The 21,072-nt window shown below is 44.0% G+C and overlaps 1 protein-coding gene across 1 annotated transcript; it reads left to right on the top strand.

Moving 5' to 3' along the window:
* Positions 1 to 4,369: 4,369 nt before the first annotated feature.
* CLEC14A (C-type lectin domain containing 14A) lies at positions 4,370 to 6,264 on the top strand. Its single transcript, XM_082485741.1, has one exon. It carries the CDS (start codon positions 4,420 to 4,422, stop codon positions 5,557 to 5,559), a length of 1,140 nt encoding a protein of 379 aa, XP_082341867.1. The 5' UTR covers positions 4,370 to 4,419; the 3' UTR covers positions 5,560 to 6,264.
* Positions 6,265 to 21,072: the final 14,808 nt, after the last annotated feature.

Genomic DNA, 21,072 nt, shown 5'->3' with positions numbered 1-21,072 from the left:
ATAAGACAGATACATTGAGATAATGAAACAAAAAAACACAATGGCTCTTAGTAAAATTACAATTAAAGGAAGCCACTCTTCTTTCAAAGGCTCAGATCTTACAGGGAGAAGATTAAAGAATGACTACAGCTAAATAAGGCTTTTACTACTGAGCAAAGCAGCTCCGTTAGGACTTATACATCAATCAATCAGTCATATAACATTCACATTCATATCATAAAGTCTTCTTTATACGTAGAAGTTTAGTTGCCTCAGATGTTGACTGGTACCAGCATTTGTCTGTGAGTAGTTAATCCTCTCTTTCAATAAAGGACGGCTTCAGGAAAAGCTGCATGAAGACACTTAATGAAAAAGTTTTCTTATTTACTTAAAATGGAACCAGGAGAACATTCAAAACCAGAGGAAGAGCTGTTTTCTGGAGATCTAGTAGACCTGTTATTTTTTAAAAACGTTGGTTGTTCCCGGGAGCAACCGTAGGAGAGAAGAGCAGGTATACAGGCAGATCAAGTAGACATACAACAATCGACTCTACTTCTGCTGGTGAAAGCCGTCGGCTTTGGCATGCCATGTTTTCATCTTTCTGTGCAGCACGAGTTCCTCCGATGAGACTGGACTGCCTGGGGCACTGGTGGCTAACCTGTTGTTTCTAAATTGCTGGTTCAAATATAGCCTAGGAAATTAAAGTCATGGCCCGTGTGAAATGAGCTGGTAGTACCCGTCAATTACCTGGCGGGGAGGCCATCCCAGACGGCTCAAATCACGCCCTTGCTGACAGCCGAGAAGGGAAAAGAGGGAGCAAATGTTTTCGCAGACTGAGCTGCATTCTCCTCCGCAGGGACAGAGCCCTAGGTTTGAAGCACAAAATGGAAATTTTGGGGCTTCTGTATTATTCCTTCTATTTATAAATTTTAGTTTCCATTCAGCTGTAATAAATGAACTCAATTTTGAAAGAGAAAACAAACTGAAGCTGTGGGATTGCAGGAGCATACTAGGCAAAGCTTTGTCAGCATTCCCCAGCAAGACGGCAGCAGTAAAGCTGTAGCAACCTCTCTTCTCTCCCAAGCCTATCGACCACATCTGGGGAAAATGGCTCAAGATATTAAGCTGACAGGTATTTGTAGAAGCGTAGCTTTTGCACATCAAGAAATATCAAAGGGCTAAAGGAACGGTTCGTTTAGTTTAGGCACATTGAAGGCTAGATCCAGTGAAGAACTGGAGATCTGAATGCTGGACAATAAAGCTTCCTGATGCAAACTCAACCGTATCTTTCCAGCTCGGAGTGTAGGCAGACAGTGAGGATCTCCCCATGCTCACCCGCACAAGCACATGGTTCAGTACCTCTATCCTGATGCACCATGGAGAAGAACAAATGCAGGATACCAAGAGAATCAAAATACCAACTGAATGTAAAGATCTGCCTAAAAAGAGTTACAAATGTGTGAATTCAGTTTACCCCTAATCAACTTCTATTTCATTTATTTCAAAATGTTGCTTTGTTAACTCTTACACTTTTGATAAACAGTTTCTGTGTATGTAATATCCAGTGGGGCTGTACAAACATTTAGCAAGATGTTTCCCCAAAGCAAAAATGAAATAACTAATAGATGCATATTTTGGGGAGAGGCTGATATTTGATTCTTGTATTTTTATATAGACCTGAAATACGCATTTAAGTCACTCTACTTATAGAATCACAGGATCATACAACAGCCCAGGTTGGAAGGGAACCTGAAAGATCACCTGGTCCAACCCTTTACGGGAAAGGGAGCCTAGATGAGATTATCTAGCACTCTGTCTAATCGCATTTTGAAAACCTCCAGTGACGGGGACTCCACTGCACCCCTGGGGAGCTTGTTCCAGTGAATGATTGCTCTTAGTGTAAAAAAATTTTTACTTATATTGAGATAAAACCTCTCCTGGTACAACTTGTACCTGTTTCCCCTTGTCTTGTCCATGTGACTCCTTGTGAAGAGAGAACCTCCATCCTCTCTATAGACACCTTTTAAGTACCGGAATACTTGAAAAGCCATAAACGATGCCTGAAAGTCTACTTTATTGAGAAAGTTCATTATTGATAATTCACCACACTGGACAATAAGGGAAACCAGAATGTACTCTTTTTTAGTATCTTATTTTTTTGCTTTATTGCGACCTGTGTGCTCAGTTAGGAAATAAGAATGCCAAGGCTGTCCAAAATATTTTCAGAAAATGAAGATTAAAAGCAGCTTCCACTGAGCTGCAGTTTCTCATCATCAAGTATTCAGGGAGAAGGCAGACAAAACCAGGAATGCCTTGCACATTGTCCCTAACTCTAAAGCATGCCATACATAGGAGATATACGAGGTACTGGGCACATACTTTGTATAGTACTTATACAGATGGTATTTTTCCCCTTTACCCCCCTCCCATCTTTTATTAATAAAAAACCAAGGAATTTTGTGAATAGACTACTGCATGGCTTCCTGCCTTCTCTGCTGCCCAGGACACAGGGTCTGGGGCAAGTGGAGAAGTATAACTCTAAGCTTGTGGTTTTCTTCTGTATGGTTTCCTGCAGTTCTGGCAAAGCACTCGCAATAACAGTTTCCAGCTCAAAAACTTAGCAAATTTACTGAACATTTAGATTCCATTATGAAAACAGGCTTCATCACACAGTGTGTCTATACACCCATCTTTCTAATTGTCCTTTGAGGTGTCCAGAGAAAATGAGTTTTATCTTGGTGCAGGCCTAGAGTCAATGAGATCCGTGCAGGTCAGTCACAAGCTGCCTGCATGGGACTTGTCACCCATTTATTCCCTCTGAAGATAAATTAAATTCTTAAGAAAGGGCTGAACAGACACAGAGCCTACCAGTGTACTGGAGCAGTGAGGGCACTGTGCAGGACTGAGTCCACCTGGAGCCTCGATCCAAGGCTGTAGAACTCGTCTCCACAGTTTGCAACTACTGATGAACCTTACTCTTTTTTTAATTCCAAATAGATTATTTGTTTTCTGCTTTTTTTCTCCATTTTTTTCTGGGTATTCAAACACTAGGCATTTCTATTATACCACACTCACAAAACCAAAAACATCAACATGGGATCTTCCAAAGTGAAAGCTGGAAAATGAAAAGCACACATATGTGGGTTTGTGCCACGTAAAACACCTGGGGAAGAGACTCAGATATGTGCTGCCTCTGACCATACACGTGAGGGAACAGCAGATAGACATGGCAGTAAGGACTATGGAAATAGGCGACACAGAGACTGCTGTGGGAAAGTAACAGAAGACTGGTGAGGAGGATTGTAAACATGCTCAAGTGAATAGTGAATTGCAGCTGAAGGTGTCGAAAAACACATATATCACACTGATTGTTGTTGTGATTAGTCTTGTGTGCTGCACTTAAATAACATTGGCCTGTGATGGACTCAGAGGCACCTTATTGAACAGGCCTGAGATTCCTGCCCTGCTGTCAGAAAGATCAAAGCGCAGAGGAGAACTACATCTGCTTGAACCTCTGATAAACAGGCAGGAACAGCAGGTTTTCCAAATCTCTCGCTAACAAGGACTCCCTCTAGCAAGGACCAAGCTTTGCAGTACCTGTGTTCCTGCTTGCATGCCTCAGCCCTGGTGCTGCTTTGGAGATCCCCTGGTTTGCTAGGTATCGAGATTAAATTTACTCTTTGCATTTCATCTGTGGTTTTGTGGTTGCTCTTGTGTCCCGCCGGTGTCAGCTCACACAGCTGCCTACGGAGGAACAGTTCCAGTGGGTCAGTTAAACTCAGTTAAGAACAACCTACTGGAAGTCAGCACAAGCCCCTAATGTATGATGCATTTAGGCCAACTTGCTTGAAAACAGCGAGCTGAATAAGTGTCTGCGAGTGTTAAACACATATTGGGAGCTATGGGGTTGGTTGCACAGCTTTGCCTAATCCAGAAACCTCCAGTTTTCAAGGAAAAGCTCACTGAAGCTGAACTGCTTTTCTCCTGGAACCGCTGTACAACAGACTGGCAAGACGGGACCGGCCAAGTCCCGCACACAGGCCTGGGATGGGGCTGTAACCCCAGCCCCACTGCCGTGGCTCTGGGCCTCACCACCTCTGAGAGCGGAGCAGGCACCGGCATTTTCCACCCTCGTCCCGCCCCGAGGTCGCACCCCCGCCCGCCGGGCAGGGCGAAGGCTTCCCGGCAGCGCAAGGGGGCTGCCGTCGGTCACCCGCCCGCCAACAAACGGAGGATGCCGAGGTCAACCCCGGCTCCCGACACGTTTCCTCCGGCAGCCCCCGGGGGAGGGCCGTGGGAGCGGGGACGGCTCTGAGGTGGGACGGGACGGGGCGGGCGGCCGGGGCCAGCCCGAGCCGTGGCCGAGCGCCTCCACAGCCGCCGGGGCAGCTCGCGCCCCTCGGCCCGCCGAGCCGAGCCGCGCCGCGCCGCGCCGCCGGGATGAGGCGGGCCGGGCCCTGGTGGCTGCTCCTGGCCGCGGCCTGCGCCCTGGGCCGGCCCTCGCCGCCGGCCGCCTTGCGCTGCCAGCCCGCCGGCGCCTGCTTCAGCGCCCACCTCGCCAACAGCTCCTACGCCGAAGCCCGCAGCGCCTGCGACCGCCGGCAGGGCGACCTGGCCTGGGTCAGCGGCGAGCCGGAGCTGCGGCTGCTCTTGAAGCTGCTGGCGGAGGCGGCGGCGGCGGCGGCGCCGGGGTGGGCGCCGTCGCTCTTCTGGGTCGGGCTGAAGAGGAACGCCTCCACCTGCACCGACGCGGGGCAGCCCCTCCGTGGCTTCTCCTGGGAGGGCACCGGGGCGGCCCCGCGGGAGGTGCCGGCGGCGCTCGGCCGGTGGGTGAAGGAGCCGATGCGCTCCTGCCTCACCCCGCGCTGCGCCGGGCTGCACCTGGCGGCGGCGGCCCCCGACGGCGGCCCCGGCTGGGGCTGGAAGGAGCGGCCGTGCCAGCGGCAGAGCCAGGGCTACGCCTGCAGGTACCGGCAGTACGAAGGCGCCTGCCCCGACCTCAGCCCCGACGGCGCCCTCCACCTCGACTACCGCCTCCCCTTCGAGGAGCGCAGCGCCGGCCCCGGCTTCAGCCCGCCGGGCACCGTGCTCACCGTGGAGTGCCCCGGCGGGGAGGTGCGCTTCACCTGCCAGCCCCGACGGGGCGGCTTCGCCTGGGAGGGGACGGAGGAGCCCCTCTGTCCCTGCGGCAACCGGAGCCCCGGCAGCGGGCGGGATGGGTCGCCCTGTGCGGCCACGGGGGCGACCCCCAGCGCGGCGGGCGGCCCCGCGGAGCCTCCGGGTGGCGGGGCGGAGGGGCTTCGCCCCTCCGCCCCGCCACCCGGAGGCTCCGCGGGGCCGCCCGCCGGCGGGGAGAAGCCGGCCGCTCCGCCGCCGCCCTCCTCTTCCTCCAACTACGTTTTCATCCTGGTGACGGTCGCGGTGGTGGTGCTGGTCATCCTGGTGATGACCGTCCTGGGGGTCTTCAAGCTCTGCTTCAACAAGAAATCCGAGGGCCGCGGGGATAAGGAGCCGCCGGAGGCCGGCAGCAAGGCGGAGGGGGGCTCCGCGGAGCCCAGCGGAGGAGCGGGCGGCGACTAGCCCCGGGGGCGAGCGGGTCTCCCGGTCCTTCGGGGCGGCCCCGGGCGGCAGGAGCCACCCCAGCGCAGCGCTCGGCTCCCCCCGCACCCTGCCCCGTGTCTCCGTTCCCGCAGCCCGGCGGCCGCGGGGAGCCGAGGAAGAGTGGCTGCGGGAGGCGGCTGAGCAGGACTCGCGGGTTGTCGGAGAGTGGGGACAAGCAGCAGGGGCATTTCTGCAAGCGACTCCTTTTTTCCAGGAGTTTGACGCCTTTGGACGGTCAAGAGTTTTTGTCGGTCTGAAAAACAGTTTTGTAGGTGCTGGCAGAAGTAAAATACAAATATAGCGGCCTGGCCGACGGAACGATAGCTTATCTGCAGCTGCAACAGCTGTGAGGTTTTATCCTCTCAGAAGCAGTTCTTTGGGTGCCTTTCTCGGCGCAAGTGTAAAGGGGACCACTGAGCACTCGCATCTTTTAATTTCGAAGTCAGTCCTTGTCTAAGTGGTACTTGGGGGCGCTCGTTTTCTTTCTAATTGCTGGAGCGTTTGGAGAGGTGAACTGCCGTGATTTTGGAAGAAACTGTGACCCATACTGTTTCAGACTGACATTCTTATAAATGAAAAGCATTTCTATACTTAGAAGGTCATTAAATTGCTGAGGAAGTGGGAGGTTAATGGGGAGTCAGTTTTATACTTCAGCTGATGAAAAGAATAAAGGATGATTTAAAACCTAAATCACTGCTCTGTTTGTTACTTCCTACAATATTCATTTTTACTGTAGCAGAGCAACAAATTCTTCAGTTACAGTTTTTCTCCTAAGGTGCGTTGGTACAAAACTTGGTTTCTGCATGCAATTTGTGGCTCCCTTAGAATCGTATCAGACAAGGTGCTGACCAACTTCAGTGTGAGAAGTTTACCTGGGTCCAAATGCGTCATGTGAATCTCATTCTTTTTAGTCAGGTATATTGTTTTCCATGGAGTCCCTTGAGAGTTAGGAAAGAAGGATTCACCCTTTGTGCCCCTTTCTAAATGAGGTAAACACTTCCTCTGTGATTTCCCTTGGGAATTCCCATAGAGCAGCTTTCGTCCTGGCCGCAGAACTTGCTTTCTTTGCAGTTCAGAGTGCTGATGCTCACTTCTTATTATGGTGTTGGTTTTCAATTAAAGTGGTAATGCTAAATATTGATTCGAGGTTTTCTGAGTGCAGTAAGACACAACTAACTGGATCTCATTCAAACCTTTTGGGGTGTGGGGAGGGTAGGGAAATATTTTCTTCCCTTAAAAGAACTCTAAGCTCTGAAATGTCTTTTTAAAGATGCTTTTTTTGTTTGTTTTCCTCTCTTTAGAGCTGACCTTCTGACTACTGCTTTCATTTTGTCACTTTCCTGTTGAGTTTGGATAACTTAGTTCCAAACAATAATGTGTATTATTATCTATTTTTCTTGCAAGCAAAGACTTGAAGATTAATCTGGTGAAAACACCTGGTAAGGGTATAGCATGATATAGCCTGTTTTTTTTTTCTTTTTCCCTCTCTACCTGCTTATGATGATAGGCTGTTGCTACCTGGGAAGCAGTTTTTTTTCTTTTGTTAAGGCATTCCCAGACATTTGTGATCCATCAGGCAGTCTATAGTCATAAATTTCATTGCACCATGACAGGAACGAAATCCAGCTAGGTCAGAATGCTAGTCATCACAATGCTGTCTCGTAATCTGCAAACTTTTCTAATCTGTTTATCTGATATCTGTATTTCGGAAGGCAGGCATTTTTCAGCTGCAGTAGGAGGCTTGATTCTCCATTCAGATGTGCACAGATTTGGAAAACGAGTTAGCCATTATTGCCTTTTGTCTTAATACTACTCCTGTTACCGCTACTGTAAGTAATTTGTTTTAGGAGGCAGTGTATGTGGAGCTCTGTTTTCTGCTAGGGGCTGTATAAGCAAATAGCAACTAAGATGAATGAGAGCCTCCCTAAGGTATTATTTCTGTGTTTTCCACTTTCCCGCATATCAGGTGGCTGTACTTTTAATGGGCCTGTACAACTGTCCAGGTATGTTTTTCTAAGCTCTAGAAATACTCTCTGTTTCAGGAGTCTTACCAAGCACACAGCTAAGGGCTGAGTTAAGCACCTGTAACTGACTACTTCTTCTGGCATCACTCAGGATTTGACTCAGACTGTTCAGTTAGAAGGTGCAAGTTCATGCCCTTGCAAGCCATTCACCTGTCTCATCTTATTATTCTCATTTTGCTCCTTTGCCTTGTCTTCCTGTGAAAGCCCATTTTGATTTTAAAGTTCTTTTTCTCACACGTGAGGTTCAGGATTAAGCATTAGACATTTGTCTAAAGGACTACAGAAGGTTTCTGTTATATTTTCCCTGGTTTATGATTTGACTCAGCTGAAACCAGTCTATTTTGCATCTAAGGATGGGATCTGCCTCACCAGGTGTAGACATCTCTAACAGCTCATCTAGACTTGTCTACTCAGCTGGGTTCCCTTGCAGCCTGTCGAGAGAAGTATGTACTTGCAATTTCTCTCATTTTAGACTAGATGCTGAAAACAGGGCCAATGAATTGTATCCTAAAAGTGCCATTTCTCTACATTGACTGTAAAGAAAGCCTAGGAAGGCTACCCATATTTAAATGGCCGTAAAACACACATCTAAAATGAAATCAGAAAAATCAGCTAACCTAAGTCTCCAGCTGTGCATGCCACTTGTCTAAAAGCAAGCTCACAATGCCTTGTGTCTCTTCAAGGCATGGCTAAAAGGCCATAATTCTATCATAGCTTCTATAGTTTTTACAGGTTAGAGATTCTTGTTTTGTCTGTTTGGGTTTCTACCTTCTTTTTTCAGTCAGTAGCATACAAAGCCAATAGCATTTGGACTTGACTGGAACCCGAGCAGGTTTGAAATTCATTAATTTGTCTTCCTCTAATGGTCAGACCAAGAAGTGGATGGTTTGGGGGAGAGGATAAATCATATTCGCTTTCCACTCTCAATTTGAATTGCGTCTTTCTTAAATAGGAAACCAACAGATAACTGACTTGCAGCATGGACTATTGGCTCTTATCATAACCATGATTCAGTGGTCTGCAAGGCAAATTCAGTGCAGGGTTTGCTGGTGACACCCATAGGAGGAGAATAAATAAGGTCATAATGAGTACAGATAATCGTACCAAGGACTGAAATAATAAAAGTGTCTAGTTATGAAATTGCGTGTAACTTTAATTCTTATGTAACACCATATATAAAACACACAATCAAATGTAAATATTTTTCCAAAACATAACAGAGATGGAGACAAATCTCGACCTTTTCCCTCATGTTACATACATGTCCTTTGACTAAACATATTGCGTAAGCACATTATATTGCAACTGTTTTTCCAGTACAGGAAAAACATTGTTTCAGCCCATGTTAAAAACATATAAATTACATATCAACGTTGCATCTGTGAGTTTTACAATGGATACATTTGCGTGGAGGATTTTAAATAATTTAGTACTTTCAATTCCAGTGGTTCATATTAGGTGTTTTGTTTTGTTTTCTAAAATTGTAAATTCCCTGGGATAATGCCCAGTGTTGTAGACCTTGGCTCTTGGCTGGAGGACTGGATGTAATAATGTAATGGTAATGAAATAGTGGACACAAGAATCTGTGAGTACACATTTTAAAATGGCAATTTCCGCAAAGAGTAGGAATGTCCAAACCGCTCATCTATCACAGTGGTCCAAAAACTGTCCCCTGTTGCCAATTATTAAATCTAATTTTTAGATTTCCTTAATTCCTCCAAAGATAGTTTGACTGGTAGGCATACCATTTGTCAGCTGTACATTTTATTCATGAACATGTGATGAATTTTTATTGGTTTGTATTCACCAAATAATCAGAAATAAAATTTTAATTTTTCCCAAATTCTTAATAACACCTTATACTGCTGAGGGCTTGATTAAGTGTGTTATGGGAATAAAGTGAAATCTAAAAGTGGACATGGGCAAAATTCAAATACTTCAAAGAATTTTTCTGCTTTTTTAAGTGTAGTATATAGCTTAAAGAAGATTAAAAAATGAATGGATTCTGTGCTTCCCTGAGGAAGCGTAATTTCCTATCGCTTAATCAATTTTTTTTCATGTTTTCAGACCTCATTATCTTTCCTCATTTATTGCATGGAGCTTAATCATTGGTACGTGCAACTTAGTTCCTTCTAGAAATAATATTTTCTGTTTCTTCAGGATATGGACATTTATCAAGGCTGAGTGGTGATTCATACATTTCACTAATGATACATAAGTGTCTTGAAAGGCAAATAGACAAGGCAGCAGCAGTAACCACTCTCCCAGGGCCTCAAAAGAGGTTAAACTTCATGCCTTTCTTTCGTCCCCCAATACGCAGCCTTGCCTTTCTCCTCTGGACTTGTAGACTTCTGGAAAGTGACTGTGAACAGGGAGTCATCTGTTTGCAAGGGTGTCTTTTCCCTTTTCCGTATTGCAGACTTGAAGGGCTGCTTGGCTGTAGGCCTGGTACCTGAAGGCAGCAGTGGAGGTGGGGAAGGCAGAGACCTGGTGGTGGCCCCACGTTTATTTCGTCCTCTCCCTCCTGCCACCTGCCAGTCCTTTCAGGAACAGCACACGGGCTGTAATATGTCAGAAAAGTATGGGTTTGGTTTTGGAACGTAACCAGCAGGTCTTGTGTTTTGGACTGATAAGGATGCTTCACGCTGTTCTCTGGAACATAGCATGGGAGCATAAGAACAGATAGTTTGAGTAAGATTAAAAGTCATCTAAGTCAGTAATCTCTCTGTGACAATAGCAAGTGCTTTAGGAAATGGAATAGGAAACCTGACGTCTCTAAGTGACACTTCTCCCGGGTACTCTAAGGTTGCAAGACTTTGAGACTGAGTTCATGTTACACTTGGTAGACTTCCATCAATTTGTCTGTTGAGTTTGGATTTGATTTATTACTTTTGGCATCCAACCATCCGGTATCAATTAGTCTCACAATTTATTTACATGTGACATAATTAAGTAGACCAGTTCATCTTGATTTTCCATACCTGTGCCATACACTCCTTCACTCATCTCTATCCCAAGTTGAGGAGTCTATTTAGTTCATCTTTTTTAGAAACAGTTCTATGGATCTGATTGTTTTGTTATTCTTTTTGCACCTTTTCTTATACTGTTTGATTCCTTGTGAAATCCAAATTTAGAAACTGTTGGAGGTGCAGGTACAGTATAATCTCCTACAATGGCTTAACAGTATTTTCTGTTTTTCAAAAGTTACTAACATAACCATTTGGTTTTTTTGACCACTGCAGAGAACCATGCTGATGTTTTCAAAGAATTATCCCTCAGTTCTTTCCAGGTCACTTATGAGAAATTTGAGCAGGCCAAGCCCCAGAACAGAGAGCCCAGTGGGTTTCCAGCAGGTTTCACCACAGTTACTAGTACAGCTTTTTCATTAGGGAATTCCTTCTGAATTCTTAGGGAATTCTTGGGGGAGAACAAGCCTCTGTTTTGTACTGTCCACAGTCTGATTTACTCCAAAACTCCTACAAACACTTCATTCTGATGGACTAATACAGACCTATCCATTGTCCCTCTTACAAATTAAAAAAAAAAAAAAAAAAGAATAGTCCATAATGAAAAGAGGCAATCAGATTTCATGGCTTTTTCCCTATGTCTCTTTCTTCCAGAAACACTTACATACCATCATTATTCATCAGCAGTAAGGACACTGGTTGGTTTCATGCTCTACTGGATTTTGCATCGGTAGTTGCTACGTCTTTATGTAGATGTTCCTCAATTTATTTTTTTTCCTGCTTTAAAATGTTACTATTTATTTGCTAAAGTTCACCCTTTCTTCTCTTTTCTTTATTTGTACTTGATTTCAACTTTAAATTATGTCCTTTTCTGTTGTGTACTGTTTTTAGATTTTTTGAGGGGAAAGCGGTCTTCTAATGTCTTCTTTTGATAGGTAATATGTGTTTAATCTGATCCCCTAATATCATTAAATAGTCCCAGTGCCACCTGCAAGCCTTTCTCTTTTTAATTTCTTTTTAGCATCCTTCTTAATTTATATGCAGCTCCCTGCTTTGAAATTGAACATCAGCATAGTGACTGTTTTTAGGCTTTTTACTCATTGTTGTTCATTTTAGGTATCTTGTAGTCAGTGTTCAGCCAAATAGTGCCCATTTCTTAGGACAAGATCAGGACCTGTTTCTTCTGTTGTGGGTCATCTTATTGGTTGTGACAAGAATAAATTATTAAAAATGTCTGGAAATTTAGTTACTAGTCAGTCTGTCAAAAAAAAAAAAAATTGTTGTTTGTGGTATTGGGTTTGCGTGGCAAGGTTTTGGTAGTGGGGTGGGCTACAGGGGTGGCTTCTGTGAGAAGCTGCTAGAAGCTTCCCCCATGTCCGATGGAGCCAATCCCAACCGGCTCCAAGACGGATCCACCGCTGGCCAAGCCTGAGCCCATCAGCAATGGTGGTAACACCTCTGGGATAACGTATTTAAGAAGGGGGAAAAAACCTGTGCAACGGCAACAGAAGAGAGGAGTGAGAATATGTGAGAGCAACTGCTCTGCAGACACCAAGGTCAGTGAAGAAGGACGGAGAGAGGTGGTCCACACCCTGGAGCAGAGATCCCCCTGCAGCCCATGGTGAAGACCATGGTGAGGCAGGCTGTTCCCCTGCAGCCCATGGAGGAGCAGATATCCACCCCCAGCCCATGGAGGACCCCATGCTGGAGCAGATGGATGCCCAAAGGAGGCTGTGACCCCGTGAGAAGCCCGTGCTGGAGCAGGCTCATGGCAGGACCCGCAGACCCATGGAGAGGAGCCCATGCTGGAGCAGGTTTGCTGGTAGGACTTGTGACCCTGTGGGAGACCCATGCTGGAGCAGAGTCTGTTCCTGCAGGACTGCACCCCGTGGAAAGGGCCCACACTGGAGCAGTTCATGAAGAACTGCAACCCAATACATTCGTGTTTATACGTTCCCTCTCCAAGCAAGTAATGAATTGTGTGCATGTAGCGTGCGCAGCTTTTTTTGAGAATACAACCCTCCTAGATTTCATGGCAATAACCTTCCAACTCTGTAGTGTTAGTAGTGGCACTTAAGGGGAATTGATTCTCTTTCAATCATACCTAACCACTGAGGTGATGAAACAGACTGTGGTCCATTTGAAGAAATTCTGATATCCTAAAAGAATAAGTAATCATGAGAACACATGCATTAGTCTTCCTAGGTGAAACAAAGTTGGGTTTTGTTCTTTTCTAGATTCTGAAGCTTAAAGGGATGTGAAGAGAATATACAACATGACCATCAACCTATTAATACACAATGTGCATTATGGTCTGTTCTCTGCTATACTTAGTGACATTATATTATTAGATATACAAAACTTTTACATCACAAGTCCTCTTTTACTAACCTAAACATCAGACAGATACTAATGAGGAAGCTTTCATTGCTTTCAGATAAATTGACCACACTAATACTGTTAACATCCATTGCAAGTCCATAAATCCAGTTTACATCTCATCATATAAAGCCAACTTTGCTGCAGTAAAAGACAAGAACTTAGGTTTAAGCACATATTCTCCGTTCGTGTTAAATATTAAAGTATGCATATATTTGTCCACATTAAAGAGAATATGCTTTCCTAGATTTGATGTTGTGGGAATGGTTAGTTTTTAACAAAAATCTTTCTGGTTAGGAGAAGCCCTTCTGCAGACTCTAGAACCTACTTCAGTGCAAATATGACTGACACATATTTTTCCACAAATATGAAGGTATCAGGAGATTTTCTTCCATGCTTAGGGAGTTTATTCTCTTGCTTATTTTCATTTAAGTCTTAGTTTTAATGAATGGTTCTTGAATGAGTACACTGAAACCTGCAATCCTCTGCAGATAGATAAGTCATCTTGGGAATGTAGCTCTACGCCTTTGTGCTAAACCAACTTCGGAGTTTCAAGGTCTGTGGAGAGGAATACATGAACGTTACCTTTTGTTCTTAAGAGTATATATCTCTCTTTTGGGAATCAATTTTCCCAGTCATAGCAGTGAAGATGCTTTTAAAGTAAGAAATTCTGTAAATCTTACTTTATGGTGGTAAAGGAGCAGAGAAAATGCTGCTGTATCCCACTTCCATCTTGTTGATACGGAGTTCTTCGTGTGGAGCAAAAATTTCATAAGACTTTTTTTTTCTATTTTAATGATAAAAGGAAAGAAAATAATCGTGAAATTCAGAGCATCTGAAAAATCCAAAATAAATTAACATTTTAATCTATTCTACACCTGTTTTCTGCATTGCTTTCCTGAGTTTCTAGTAATTCCAAAAAGTACTTAAATTATGGCTTGTTTTTTAGAAAAAATACATAGATACTTTCTAAACTTCAAAAAGAACAGCCCATTTTGAAAATAGCAGCTGACATAAAAAGTAGAACTTCATCTTTTTATGCTGAGTTGGAATGTTATGTATTTGCTGTGCCCTAAACAATCTAAATCAATTACGTGAAAAAGCCAAATCCTGCTTTATAATGCCTGTAGGGGATTCCCTTCTTTTTTCTTCTTTTCTTAACAAAATGGCCTCTCCTGGGCATCCCACCCTTGATTTTTCTCCATTTCAGATTCTTTCTTTCTAAGGCTGTTCAGTGTCAGATATCCACCAGTTTTGCCTTCTTTCATATCCATTATCCCCAAATATCCGGTCTTTTGCCCTGATGTGAATATATCTTGAATGTTTTTCCTGTCCTTGTATGACAACCCATAAAGCCCTGCAACCCTTCCGTGTTCTTTTCCACTGTAAATAACAGGAACAACAACAGTGACAATCAAAACCCGCCCTGTCCCCCACACCTGTAACAACTTCACGTACAGGCATCTGAGAAAGCCATTCCCATAACTTTTCTTCCCAGTTAACTGATGAGGATTTTTTACAATCTTGTATTAGTACGAGCAGCAGATGAGATTCAGTTTCTTCTGGACTCATTACGTGATCAGTTAACAGCTACTGGCACAAAAATTAAAACAAAGTATATACTGTGCCATCAAAAAAATACATTCTCTGTGTTTCTTTTCTTTCTTTCTTTCTTTTAGTCTTGCGATTGATTTTGTTTATTTTGTGTAAATCTAAGGCATAACCATGGGCTAGCTCTTTAGCTGATACACCTGTTCAAAATATCACTGAAATCAGTTATTGATAGTAGCCGAGAGTCTTCAGTGGGTAAATAAGCAACTTTTCTTACGAAGACACTCAAGTTCATAGAAAGAATACAAAATAGTATAGAAAATACAAGGCATAAGGTAATAAGCATGTTTTAATATCAAAGTTGTTCTAGTTTTCATGAAGACATATGAAACTCCTTAAAAAAGGCTTCTTTACAATATTGTACAGTCAGTTTAGCTTCTAAAAGTGTCTTTTCTCTTCCTGTGACTAAATGATATGCAAAATAATTCGTCTGCAATGTCAGGAAAATAAACTCTCTAATACTGGTATTGATTTTCTGCTCAATAAAGCAGTGCTTTTCAAATTTTTCTTTTATCCATGACTTGTCTCTCATTGACTGGATAAGGGGCCAAGTTCCATCCATGTCTGTTTTTGACAGAAACCAGCGAGCAACAAGATCCCGAGCCTTTAGCTGGTACTCTGAGAGGTAATGCACTTTTTGTATACGCTTCAATGTATTATAACCTGTTTATCCCAAATAAATAATGAAAAGACCGTAATCATAGCCTCCATTAGTTTTCTGGTTTAGATCTCGGATGGAGATGTTCATCTTATCCTAGCCGGAGAAGGGTGCGGCTGGTCCACGCAGTAGGCACGGGAAGTGATTTCCTGAAGTGCTGGGCAATCGCAGCTCTCCGGGAGAGCTAGCGAGCTCCACACTTTCTGAACATCAAATGGATATCTCCAAATACAGCCTCTCCGGTTCTAAATCAAACACTAGCCACTTTGTGGGGTTTTGTCTCCAAGATCTCTTTCTCCTACCAGCTCCAATCTCTCCAGCCACGGACACCTCTGTAGCAGGATTAACGCTCTGCTTTCTTCTACACATCAGAGCAGCACAAAAACGAACCAAACTACTACTGCCTAAATGGTAAAATAGCGCTACCTACCTGTCCAGCAACCGGAGTCTGAATTTTACTAATCATGAATTCCTTTATAACCAATATACATTCGAATTCATCCCTTTACATGTTGGATAATGGACCAAATGGGGTGTTTATGTATTTCACAAGAAGGAAGAATATATATGCACATGCACGTGCGTGTGTGTGTGTGTGTGTGTGTGTGTGTTTACACCCTCCTTTGTACAGCTTTGCCACATTTTGACCTATCCCAGCGGAGCAGTGAGCACTTGAGCTTGCCGTTGTAGATTTGAGTACCTGCAAGTCCTGCACGGATCAGTTGAACTTGTGGCCCTTTGCTTCTGTCAGTCTGTCGGCACCGGCCCCGAGGTTACGCAGCGTTGCTCAGCACTATGAAGTACGGGGCGGCACAGCACCCCTGCAGAAGCTCACAGCTTCCCTCTGGGCTGTCCTACAGAGTTTTATGGTTGGTAGGGCCCACACGTACACTGAAAACAGCACAGTCACCAGAAATGTAAGCGGAGCCGATACAATCCAATTACCGTTGACCGTCGCAGTTATCGGCACGTCCCAAGTCATAAGTCTGGTAATTTTTAATCTGTCCTACAAGTCCCATATGCTATGCGTGCGGGGCCTTTCATCTGAGCCTTTCTAGTTAGAAAGCTCAAGAACTCACAGAGCAACCCTAAGTCATGTTATACAGCATAAGAACCTGTATAGAAAAGACTATTTTGGGGGGAAAAGGGAGAGAAGAACTGGTCTCCTGTACCTTTATATTGCTTTCAAGGTGACTCTACTCATCATAGACATGATAAGCACATAATGACAAATGCATTCCATCCAGACTGGAAATGAAAGCCTATCTCAGGTAGGATACACCACCTTGCTGTCTCTGCTTCGTGGCTGCTTACTACTCTGCCAAAGCCAGGTTTTAGACTTTGGGGGAAACAAGGTTGGAAGCGGGTGGGCATAGTTAGTTTTTATCAAAAAGCATCTTTCTCCTCAAAACCGTGCTTGGTTTGTAAGCAGTCTAGTGAGAATACTTTGAAATACTCTCTGGTTCACCTGTTCTTCTTGGCTATTTCTCTCTACAAAATATAATATCTAAAAGCATTATTCTTAAAGAGAAATCTAATTAGTAAATTACCCTTTCTTCCTGTGGCTTAGCCTGCAGTTATCAGTCCAACAGGGCTCTGTTGAAGAGGATGGAAGTGCTGAATACACAATGCAGTAGAAATATTTTATTTTCCTCTAGAGATTCATAATTCACATTCTTGTCTGTAGAGCCCTGGAGTCAGGTAAGGTTTCTCGGGGCTGAACACACAGAGTCTAGAACATTGAATTGACATTTCTTTCTTGGCTAATTTCTCCTGCTTTTTTAAAAATTATTTTTCTTGGATTTTTTTTTTTCTTTTTTTGGCAGGATTTTAAGGCACTAATTTACACTGCTGCTCTGGAAACATGGCAGAGAAAAGTCAGATCTTACATAAATTATTCATCACTGGGCCATTTTATTTCAGTAAGATTTAGTTTAATATTTAAAATCAGGATGCTGATTTGTAGAAACTGGTTAAAATACGGTATATGGTCACATATACTCTGTTAACAGAGTGTACCGCATACATTTGAAATTTTTTTTTTCCTAATTCACTGGAAACCTGGCATTTCAGAAATGCTTACATCACATTCAGAAATCTGATTCTCCTTCTCTGAAGAGATCTGATGGGTTTTTTAAGTGTGGAATGCAAAGAAACCATATGTTGCATGATGTTCTCTGCTGCAGGGACCATCTCGAGAGGCAGAGGGTTGACATGTGGCCATCACCTTTTTCTTCAACAGCCCAGACATGAAGTGCCTCTGCAACCAGTCTGGTTGAAGCCCACTAAATGCACACAGCAGTCAGTCCCAGGGTTACGAGATGTGTCTTTGCTACTGTGCTGGGAAGCCTAGTGAGGAAGGAGAATAATTTCCTGTGTACCCTCCTTTTAAGTGGGAAAACGCTGCAGAGGTACCTGATGTATGTGCTGGCTGAAGACCATCATCTCTTTGTGCATATCACGGCAAATAGTCCAGTCCATGGACTAGATACTGTTAAGAGCCACCACATGGTTGCATATAGGTCTCAGGCTAAACAAAGAACAGCAGAAGTCACATTGGCATAGGGCAAATATTTCCATGGCAAAGAGTATGCGGTATTGTTAAAACATGAAACTCATGGGGAACATGCAGCAACATACTACTGGTTATAAATTACAGTTTACCCCTTTGTAGATGAATTATGCTATAGCTGTATCAAGGGGCAAAATGTCACCAAGAAATACGTCACTGTACTCTTTTTTTCAGTGAATTAAGCATTGGCTCAGTTTGTTTTCGTATGAAATCTGAAGACTTTTATTTGTAATTTGGAAAGCATTAAAGAGAGTTCTGTTTGTTTTCGGTACACATTATTACACAAGGACAACTTTTTTTTTTCCCTGGTAGTTATGTTCTACTATTTAGAACAATAACACAGAATGAACTAACTTTTTCTTCCAAAGCAAATTACAAGTGATTTACAGCTGTTGATCGCCTCTCCCACTGCCAAAGTCAAGCTAAACCCGGGGTGAAAAATAGCAGGGAGAAGTGTTATTTTAGGATAAACAGATTTTGTTTCCAGCTGAAACTGCACAGGGTGTTTTAGCCAGCAATCATGCGGGCGCTGCTGGCTGGCGGTGAATTAGCGCATCCGTGTGCAGGAAAGTCTGCCATCTGCTGAGGCACCCACAGCCTCTGCGGCAGCACCCGGCTGCTCTGCCCGGTGAGAGCGTCACCTCTCTGCGCTCCTCTGCCTGGGAAAACTGAAATAATTAAAGGGCATACGCTGGTAGGTGTGCAGGCATCCATCACGGCTTTGTTTAAAGGCAAAGTGGAAAAAAAAAAAAAAAAAAAAGAAAAAAAGAAACAAAACCAGGCTCAGCTGAGTATCGGCTACGAATCACCGTTTCTTAACTTTTGCTTCCTCGTGTCTGATGTTAACCAAAACCAACAGCAGAAAGTAGACTGACTCTCTATTTAATCTGACCCTATGTAACAATATACCTGGGTGAAAAAGACCACGTAAGATTATGAGATTTATACCATTTTGAAGAGATCGTCAGTGAGATTTTAAGTGAAGCTCTACAAATAGCATCGTGTGGTATCGTGGGGCATTTTACTGTTTTGACAGCTGTTTGCTTTCTGTGAAAAGTTAAATAAGCTTATAAAGAGATTTCCTCCTTTTTTCCCCCCATATGTGCATGTAAAACATTAGCAAAATTAATATTTGCATGTTTTCTTTAAATGAGGTCTGCTGGGAAGTAAAAGAAAAGAAACTGTACAATTGTTAAAGCTTTTCACAAAATATTTTAATAAGGACGTAACAGCTTCCACATTAGCAATTTTTAAACTAAAAGGAGCTGACTCACAGTCCATTGAAGTGAATTAGGATTTTTTTTCTCTCATTTCGATGGGCTTTGAATCAGACAACTTTGAAATACTAAATTTATACATTCATTTAGCAGTACCTAATTTTTGGTGAAAGAAATGTACAAAGTAGTATCCTGCTTTTTGCTGCTGAGAAAAGTTAAAGGGTATACTTTAACAAAAACCTGTAGTAAGTCCACCACCGCAAATGCTAGACGCCTTAATTGTCAACCTTACACTTAACACTGTACTTCAGCACCGTAGCTGCCAGTACCATGCTATGGGTATGCTGCTACTAGAGATTTTTCCCAATCTCTTGCTTCAGATTGCCGGTAGTTATAATTAGTACAACCAGAGTATTGTGCTAGAGAAGTGATTTATCACAGCTACTGGGACACCTGCCACCGTGTGACACTGTTAACAGAGGTGGTAGAAAGCAAAAAACAGTCCATACCGATCCTTATGTCCGAGGTAAGAGGGAGCAGGGATAGAAGGTTTTGTTTAATCAGCTGTCATTTATCAAACAAGAAAGCTTCATTTGTCTTACAAAAATTGAGGGGAAGAGAGAAAATTCAAGTGAGAGAATTTTTGTGGGGGAGACAATGTAGATGAAAGAGATGATAGATAGAAAAAGTGACAACCTCTTTATCTGAAAAGGAGCCTTCTTGAGCATCACCCATTAAAATGCAACCTTGCAAGTAGCCACCACAGACATAAGTATACAGTATAAATTGCTTCAGAGAAACACGTTCACAACACAGCGACAAGAATCAAATAAAAAAAATCAAACAAAAAGACATCTGGCACACACTAAACCCAACAATTCTCAGAAATGAAACATTAAGAAGCTCTGGGCCAGTATATTACATTGGCAACATATGAAAACCATTTATTTTTTTTTTTAGTGCAACAGAAGAAACTGGAGCTAGGGTAATAGCTATTATCAAACAGCTACTTTTTTTTTTTTGTCAAGTATTTATTTCAGAGCCTGATGGAAATTTTGAAACGAATCCCTCTTTTTTTTCCATGTAGGCTAAAGTGACTTTGCGGCCACCCAGGTCATTCAAAACTGTCTCAGCTCCCTTCCTCGCTGTTTCACGGCTGACGGAGCAGGCGCAAGACAATGGCTTCACAGTCTAGTGCTCCCTTTAAACTTTATTATTAGCACACTTTATTGTATGTATGGACACATTCAAACATTTCCCAGCTCAGTGCTTCCCCCGACTCCCGGCTCAGCGCTCTGCTCCCTGTGAGTCACGGGACTGTTTATCTCCTGTTATCAGCAACCTGCTGTGCAGCTCTGAAGCACAGCAATAATCAGATATTTATTTTTTTTTCTGAAGACCTTTTCTGCCCTGTTTCCCCCGAGCGTAGCGCAGGGAGCCAGAGCCCCAGTGAGGTGGAAGCTCCCCACAAAGGAAAAGGTGGCTCCATGGCTATGCTGCTTCTTTTCTCAGGGCTTTTTTGCTCCCCTCTTTCTTTTTCATTCCTATGGGGGGACAGAGAGAGGCTACTCGCTCCTTCCTGCGGGAGGGCAAGGTGTGCGTTGGGGGTGACTTTTCCCAGCGTTTCTGCTCCCTGAAGGGGAGGTGTGTACCGCCAGATGCCGAGCAGGGTTGCTTTCAGTCGGGGGGACTCTGAGCCTGAATGCCGGGGCTCGGCTGAGGCAGGCTCGACTCAGTGGCCGGGGGGGAGGCCACCAACCGAGGGGGAGGGCAACCTGTACAAAAGGTGAGGGTACAGTCGCTGAGGGACCCGTGCAGACACTCGTTAGACAGAGAGAGGGGAGGCAGAGCCTGGCTGCCAGACCCTAAGTCGACCCACGAGTGCAGCAGTTTGCTAAGAGGGTCTCAAAGCATCAGCGAACGCACCTGCTCTCAAGGGAGGCAGATGGGGGGGACAAGGGGGGAAAGGGGCAGCAGACTGAGGACGTGGGGTTTTCTTCGCTCCTTCTTGTGCCAAACACCACTGTTGGTGGGCAGGACCGAAACCCCCTCCCTCCCAGCCTCC

Source organism: Vanellus vanellus, assembly GCF_965231255.1.
Source record: "Vanellus vanellus genome assembly, chromosome: 6".
NCBI classification, from domain to species: Eukaryota; Metazoa; Chordata; class Aves; order Charadriiformes; family Charadriidae; genus Vanellus; species Vanellus vanellus.
This window is presented reverse-complemented; position numbering and strand designations above follow the sequence as displayed.